This window comes from Polyergus mexicanus, unplaced genomic scaffold (assembly GCF_030449975.1).
Source record: "Polyergus mexicanus isolate NDT 795.1 unplaced genomic scaffold, iyPolMexi1.0 SCAF_3, whole genome shotgun sequence".
Lineage (NCBI taxonomy): Eukaryota > Metazoa > Arthropoda > Insecta > Hymenoptera > Formicidae > Polyergus > Polyergus mexicanus.
Window position 1 is genome coordinate 13,217,401 of NW_027223323.1, and position 8,437 is coordinate 13,225,837.

Consider the following 8,437-nt stretch of genomic DNA (forward strand, 5'->3'; position numbering starts at 1 on the left):
TCGTTAACAGTCACCGCTGATTATGAGAGAGAGGCAGAGAGTGGGGTCGGTGATTTCTGAGCATGTTCAACAGCACGACAGCAGTCTTACGAGTCCTATCGAACGAAGATAATGCCGCCATTACGCTAATATTTTAATTTCGTCAACGATCTGATCAGCCAGCGCTGATGAGCGTCGACACGCCCTACGGCCGTATAATATCCATTTTTTTCTGTAATAACGAATGTTGAACATTATATAAAATATAAAGTTTTTTTTTTTTATTACGGTAACTTTTATAAAATACGCAGTGCGATTCGTAAATGACGCAGATTGTACGTGACATGGTGATCGTCGCGGTACCATTGGTGTATCGGTAGGAAAATCCACAGCGTTATTATCCGTATTAATGAGGACATTGCGCGAGGTTGTCGAGAGACCAGTTTTCGTATCTACTTTTCTTTGTTTTTTTGTTTTATATTCTCTTGCAACTCTCGCGAGAATTCCAACGAGCATTTCCACGATTCCACCTCCAAGGCGCGTCGTCCTTCAGCAACCGCATGGCGTCATCATCCACACTAATATCTATCTGACAGTGTCGTAGGATCAATGAAGATAGCGGTTCCGGCTGAATTCGTGTGTCCGGATCGTATTTTGTTCCTGCGAAACGAAAATTTAATTTTCTAATAGAACAAATAATTTGACGACGTGTTGAAAACTCGGGATTGACTCGAATGAAGTTTTCCTTCCCGCGAAGTATCTTCCACGACGACGCGGTGCTTTAAATGTCGTCATAGATCGATGGTGGGCTTTGTTGTGTTGGCAAAGTGACCACTGTCAACAGGAGCAATGATTTGTGCGAGGTAATTTCGAGTATGAGTCAATCTCATCCTTAACTATTAAAGGTCGCATATGGGTCATTTCGACCCCCAAAAAAATGTTTAAAATTTATTTTTTACCTTTTGTTGCACACGCAACAAAATGCGGGATGAACATTTCGGGGACACGGAGACTATGAAGGATAGGCTCCTGAAGAGTCTATCTAAGGAGAATCTGCAGCACTGCTTCCAGCAATGGAAATCGTGTTAGAGCACAAGTGCGATGAAGGGGATAAAGTCGCTGTGCCTAAATAATTAAAAGTAAAAATTTTATCACTAAAAAGTGCACGAATCTTTTGAATACACTATACATATATTAATTTTTGTAGATTTTTTTCAAGTATTTTGAGACAGCTAAAATATTGCGACAAAATATCGTGACCCATATGTAACCATTAAGCGAACATTTAGCAAATAATGCGGATTGTTAATTGTTATCGATCAGTTGCGCCGAATTGGCGGATAATGATCGTGAATGATGCGTTCTGATTGAAGTCTGTCTCCGTTTTTTTTTTTTTATTTATTTATTTTGATGATCCCATTCTAAACGTGATGCGTGTTGCATGTATATGTCTTCATTTCCATAATATACTTTTTGTTTCTAGAATAGATATATAATTTGTCAAAAGACATATATGGCAGGAAATGATTGAAATCAGAAATGCAAACCTGAACTTGTTATGACTAATTAAAAATTTCCCATTGCGATATATGTTTATAACAATAACGATACCAAGAAATATGATATTATAACGTTAATATTCACGTATATGCGTGCTATGTATCGTTTAAGCAGGATAATCGGTTGTTCATAATTATACATAACTTTACTAAGAAATCAATTCGTTATAGCTTTTTTATAGTTGAAAGACATTCATCTTTTACATTTATATTTTTTTTTGCCTCATTCAATCGACGTAATTACCATAAATATGTAGAAACAAAATTCAAAATTATTGTTGTTTGTTGCTAATACAGGTATATAATGGTCATTTTACTCTGAAACAAGTATAAATATGATGGCTATTTTCTAAATAACGATGTAGAAGCGCATCCTGTTACATGCGGTATATCACGTTGCAAAACATCCCCAATGTAAAGAAAGTATGGTCTCCACATAGTGCATGGGCATGGTGACATTGATACAACAACAGCAGCAGACGATCGACGATAATCATCAATATCAGAATAAGGAGCAGGACCGCGCCAACGGTGTCGTTGTATCCGTCGAAAGTCACGCGGTCGACAAATTTCGCGGCGAGGTTGCAGAGTCGGCGAAGGAAACCGCGGTAGTTGTTCCGGGCAATGATAGCGCTGGAGATTCCTCTACGCAGTGCAGTAACGTAGACGACGATGAAGAAGAGGAGACGACGGATGTTGAAGAGGGTTGGATCACGAATCTGCCGGTATCCTCGACCATCGTCGAGCAACATCAAGCGATCGCCACCACGAATGGCGACGTCGTCCTCCCGAATGCCGATCCATCGAACTTCGGCGATGTATGCGTGAAGAACTCGACGAACGTGCATCTGGGTAACAAGACCTTCTACAAAGGTCCGGTTACTATAAAGCAGTTCGTTTACACGAACCCCACTGCGATACAGGAAGCAAGCAAATTCGAGGTCAATGCTTCCGATATTAACATTTCGAACTTGTCGACGAATAATGATGATGGAGTCGCCAACAGACCTATTTTTCCACAAAATATCAAATTAAATAAAGGTAATAATCGATTACGCTGTATGTTTAATAGATTGCTTACTGTTGTATTTAATAATATAGCTTTTGTAATTATTTTAGTGACGCAATGGCTATGGACGTGGAGATGTGCATTTTTATCGTGCACTCTAGCCTTAATATTTTTAACTGCCATAGTAATTGCTATTGTACATTTCGCTCGTTATACAGACGCACCGCCATCGCCAGTTTTCCCGGAAATTCCAGACTCATCGCTCAAGGGTAATTAGCCATCTGGAAAATTTACAAACGCAATACGAGATAAATAATATTGTACTATGCTTTTGCAAAATCGCTCTAATTTGTCTTTTACATTTTCATATTCGCATTTATTACATATTCATTTATCTATTTTTAGAAAATCTATTTTTAGCTTTGCGCTCATAAAATGACTAGCCGAACGTTGCGAAATATTTCGTATTCTCATATTATCATATCATCTCAAATGTATTAGATTTCATTGTTAAAATATGCATTATAATATATATCGAGATATTAATATTTTGAGAGAGAGATATTTATATTTAATACAAAATTAACTAGTTTTTAATTCATTTATATGTTTGCTATATTTTGGATATTTTATGTATGTGTATTGTCTTTATAATTTCCAGGTATAACAGTAACTTCAGTACGTTTTGTCGAAAGGAACGAATGGGGGGCGCAACCGCCTTCAGAACCTCTGACAAAATTGAAGCTACCAGTCCCATATGTAATTATCAGTCACACCGCCACAGACTTTTGCGACACGCAATCACAATGTACATTCCATGTGAGATTTGCTCAGACTTTCCACATCGAGTCTAGAAAATGGTCGGATATCGCTTATAACTTCCTCGTCGGAGGCGATGGTCTCGCATATGTTGGCAGAAGTTGGGATTACGTCGGTGCTCATTCTTTCGGTTATAATAACAAAAGCATCGGCATCTCATTTATCGGCACATTCAATGCGATCAAACCACCAAAAGGACAATTACGTGCTGCGCAAAAAATTATAGAATTCGGTGTTAAAGCTGGTAAAATTGCATCCGATTATAAACTGTTAGGTCACCGACAAATTTCGAAAACTTTGAGTCCTGGAGATGCTCTGTTTAGTGATATTCAGACATGGCCGCATTGGTCACCTAATCCTTAACATGATAGCATGAAAATTTATTGTGAAGAAATAACGAAGAAGAGCATGATTTCCGAAAAATATTAAAATCTTTTCTCTTTAATTGTACACGTGGCTATTATCTGTTCATTTTAGATAGTTTTAAGAAGTTTTATATAATAAATTCTAAAAGATGCGTCAACTTATAACATTATTATTAAAAAATTACTTTATATCCAAAAATATTGAATACCTTTTTTGAGAATACTCTGTGATGTAAGTAAATTTAGACATTAAGAATATTAAGAATATACAATATATGTAAAAAAAAAGGACGGCAAGTATACTTTTCTTTGGTCAAAATAAAATTTTGTACAAAAATATGGTATTAAGAAAAAAATTAATTAATGATATGAAAAAGTATTGAATTTACAAAAGACACTGAATATTAAGTATATGTTAAAAATTATTTTTTTCTTTAGCAAGTAGAAAGTTGTGCCAGATATAAAATAATAAAAAAAAGACTTATCTCTCTTTCTCACAGATATAAAAAAATTTTAACATTTTTTATTCTTTTCATTGGCGGGCGGCAAATCGTCAGAATAAAGAAGAGAGAGATGTAATATCTCGTCGGTGCCACATGAATGTAAGATATTGATAAAGATGAAATATATATACAATATAAAGTTTTTAATAGATCGTAACATAATTTCTTAAATTTTATATCCGATGATAACAATGGGTACATTTAATACAATAACCGCACATTGAGCATTTAATGATCAGCTGTTTGTGATCGGTGTATATTATCCAATTTGTCCAAAATCTAAAAGAGTCTGTTCTTTGCAGCTGAACTGGCTGCACTGGTTCAGAGTTTATCTTTTTCTCTCCCTATTGGAAGGAGAAGGATGGGCTCTGAACTGGTGTAGCCAGTTCAGCTGTAAAGAACAGACCTAACGTTACGTCAATGGGCGCGTTCGGAAAACATAACTGTTGAGCATCGTCTTGTCGACACTCGACGTTGATTCGTTGGTTCTAGAAGTAAGAACCAATCACGTTCGAGTGCTACTCAACGGTTGTGTCTCCTGAAAGCACCCAATATTGCCACTGATCTTTATACTACGCTATGTTCCGATTCCCCACCCGGGTGCACCCGATATTATAGTATATGTCACGTATACTATAATATCGGGTGCAACCGGGTGACGAATCGGAACACAGCTTTACCTAGATATGGGACACACTAGCATCCGTGACTCTGGGTATCTAGGGAGTCCCAACACGATTAACCAATCAGATTGAGGATTAAAGATTGAAATTTGATTAATCAGAATAAAAGGGACTAAAATTTCTTTGCCCTAATTGGTCAAGTTTCAATCTTCAATCTCAATCTTCAATGCGTAATCTGATACGGACTTTACGGTCGTATTAGGCCGATATTACATTTGTCGTATGACAAACTTTTCAAGCGCATTGATTAGCTAGAGACTCCAGAAAGTTTCTATTTTACAGCCAATCAATATGCTTAAAAAGTTTGTGGTACGACAAATTTTTTAAGCGCGTTGATTGGCTAATTTCTAGGGAATTAAGAAATTTTCTATTTTGCAGCCAATCAGTATGCTTAAAATGTTTGTCGTACGACAAATGTAATATTAGCCTTAGGCCGATATTATATTTGTCGTACGACAAACTTTTTAAGTATATTGATTGGCTGCAAAATAGAAACTTTCTCGAGTCTCTAGAAATTAGCTAATCAATGCGCTTAAAAAGTTTGTCGTACGACAAATGTAATATCGGCTTTACACTACAGATTGTGGGCTCGATTGCCAATAGGGGTTACGATTGACGATTACGGATTGACGAATCAGAGCAAAATAGCTTGCCGGTTGATTGGTCAATCCGCAACTATCAACCGTAACTCCAATCGCAACGCGTAGTGTAATACGGCCTTTAATCCATTATGATTAATTATTCACTATTTTATTATGAATTCAAGTCTTTTATTAGCAGAGACGATGCAATGATCATTAATCAACTTTGGGTCGATCAAACCTGCTTCATTCGAAAACGCTATATACGTGACATGGAAATCTATCTTTACTACGAGAGTTTTCTAGCAAGAAAGACACAGATGGATATAATATTACGCAATTGGCTATCGAATAGAGATTTTTTACGATCCTAAAAGTTCGTCTAGTTGACAGCCAATCGCGTGATATTTTGTGTTTATGGACTCTTGCAAACAAGACGCGTGAACGCGTGCAAAGGCCTTTGAAAGGGAATCATTATCTCAGATTTGGGAACGCACATAACCCGCAGAGGAACGATTACGGATCTCGGAACGTGCTTGCTTTTGATCGCTTTCAAGCTAACAAATAAGACCGATTAAACGCGCTTCCGGTAAGAGACTTAAAGAAAAAAAAAAAAAAAACTGCGTCTTATTTCTCGCATAATATTACATAGACTCGTATGTACTATCATAATAAATTTTATTAATTGCATGAACGGCGTGTCGATTGCATGTTCGAAGATGCCATTTTGGCGGGTGACGTGTGTGCGCGCTATTGACAGCCATAACGCGACTCGCGGCGTAAACGGCGGACGGTTTCGTGCGACTTGTTGATCGTGAGAAGTGTGCGCGGCCGGAAATACGTGATCGTCGAGAATATTCGGAAGCAATCTCGGTGCCTTAGAATGGCGAGAATTTGGCGGTTATACCGCCCAATGGTAAACAGAAGACTCGCCGCGTACAATTTTCTGCTGCGCTAAGTAGGGAGAGTGACGAGGAGGGGTGAGGAGGAGAGGCAATGCACCATGGGAATAATTTGCGACAGGCGCACGCGCAGTTCAGTTTACAGTTGGAGCTTGGAAGAAAATGGCGTCAGCTAAGTTTTTAGAGGAAGCTCTAAGCACGGATGTCGACGAATCCGCAGTGAACGCGATAGTGGGCTCCCTCGAGACGCAGCTTGTAACGTCCACGCCGACTGTGGCCGGCCATCAAGCGAATTCCGCATCGGTCAGCCAACAGAATCATCAGGTGAACAGCGCTATTTCCAACGGGGGCACCATCACCGCGGTACAGCCGCAGAAACATGGGGTTTCGAACGGCGGCGGTGTGACCACTGTGAATAGTCTAATGACTCAAGAGGTCACTAAGCCCATCACTACCAGCACTTTGCTGCCAGTAAACGTGGTTACTTCGAATGCAGTGGCGCCGCAGGTCATCACTACACAACAGCAGCAACAGCATACACAACCGCCAGGAATACCTCCTGCTGCATATATCAATCAAGTTTCGACCACCAATCAGGTGTCGAGCAATCAGGCCACGCATATACCAAGCTTGACCAAGACACATGAATCAGTAAAGATCATCTATCCCGGTGTCGGACAAGTTATAGCCACTACGGGGGTGGCAAATGCGAATAATAAACTCACCTTTTCTGCCCAAACTGTTGGGCAGCTAGCGAACGGTACTTTAGGTATAACTTCACAACCGGTACTGCAGACTACATCGAACGTTGTTTCCAATGTCGGTTCTGTCAGTCAGACAGGTAGCCAAACAGTGACCGCAGTGAATAAGCCGACAGGCGCAGCTTTAGTGATTAAGACTAGTGTAGCACCCGGTGGCATGGTTTCCGTTCCAATGTCTGTTCCAGTCTCTGTGGCTGGCAATGCAGTGAGTACAGCATTGCAAGCCAAGGCTGGAGTTACTTCGACGATAGTACCCAGCAATGTTCAAATTCTCAATGTAAATACAATGCGTCCTGCAACACCAGTAGCAGGACAGCAAGCCAATAAACAAGTTACCCCAAGAGTGGTAATTGGACAACACCAATTGGTAGGAGCGAGACCAGGAGCTCCAGGGGTAAGATGCTCTTTAGCATTTATAAATATGGATAACGTGGTAAAATTAAAAAAAAAAAAATTATATATATATAACATATACAAAGTATGAGGCATCATAATTTATTTTATTTTATATATCATTCAACTTTCCATAGTATATAAGACTTATAAAATATACGATAATTAATAAATATTATTTATGATTTTTTTTTAGATAACGTTACAGGCACTTCATGGCCTTCAACCTGGTACTCAAGGTCATCTATTATTAAAAACAGAAAATGGACAGTATCAGTTATTGAGGGTAGGTCCAGCTCCAACTGCAGGTACTCCCACTGGTACTGCGGTTACGCCGAATAGTATAGCTGGCAATGCAGTAGTTGCTGCACCATCTCCAGGCACTACCTATCGCCTAACTTCAGTGCCGGCTGTAAGTAGGCTGAATACCCAGTTCACTGGCCCACCACTCGCCACCCTAAGAAAATCTGTTCAGGTGACGCACTCTTATACCTCTTACAAGACTCGATGTAGTGCTACTGTAGAGACTTCTTAGTTTGTGACTTTGTTTTCTGTGGAATGATGTTATCAGTAAGCCAATATATTTTATGCTTACGATTTATATTTTTCATTCAACACATTTAAATTCGGATATTTATGACACAAAAGTTTATTTTAATTATTAATTATTTTTTATTTTTGTATTATTTGCGAATATTTAGTACATTATTATATTTATAAACATTATATGTAGAAAAATTATATTTACAAATTTTAAAGTTCTCGTAAATATGTATTCTGAATGCGCAAAAGTTTTACAAGCAACTTTATTATCTATTATCAACATAATTTTGATTTAAATGTTTTACAAATTTAAATTGCATAATTGATAACATCTCATGAT

The 8,437-nt window shown here is 38.3% G+C and overlaps 2 protein-coding genes across 4 annotated transcripts; both read left to right on the forward strand.

Annotated features, from left to right (window-relative positions):
• Nucleotides 1–70: 70 nt before the first annotated feature.
• Nucleotides 71–4,006, forward strand: LOC138932049 (peptidoglycan-recognition protein LE). 3 transcript variants are annotated; one of them, XM_070293529.1, is made up of 5 exons: nt 71–355; nt 576–842; nt 1,836–2,579; nt 2,658–2,816; nt 3,209–4,005. In XM_070293529.1, exons 3-5 carry the CDS (start codon nt 1,982–1,984, stop codon nt 3,727–3,729), a joined length of 1,278 nt encoding a protein of 425 aa, XP_070149630.1. In that variant the 5' UTR covers nt 71–355; nt 576–842; nt 1,836–1,981; the 3' UTR covers nt 3,730–4,005. The 3 variants fall into 3 exon arrangements, with proteins under 3 accessions (XP_070149630.1, XP_070149631.1, XP_070149632.1); XM_070293530.1 differs by having other exon boundaries at nt 71–842; nt 1,904–2,579; nt 3,209–4,006; XM_070293531.1 differs by having other exon boundaries at nt 71–842; nt 1,979–2,579; nt 3,209–4,006.
• Nucleotides 4,007–5,998: 1,992 nt separating this feature from the next.
• On the forward strand, nt 5,999–8,187 carry LOC138945282 (uncharacterized). Its single transcript, XM_070316699.1, has 2 exons — nt 5,999–7,555; nt 7,751–8,187. The coding sequence occupies exons 1-2, from the start codon at nt 6,563–6,565 to the stop codon at nt 8,087–8,089; spliced, it is 1,332 nt and encodes a 443-aa protein (XP_070172800.1). The 5' UTR covers nt 5,999–6,562; the 3' UTR covers nt 8,090–8,187.
• Nucleotides 8,188–8,437: the final 250 nt, after the last annotated feature.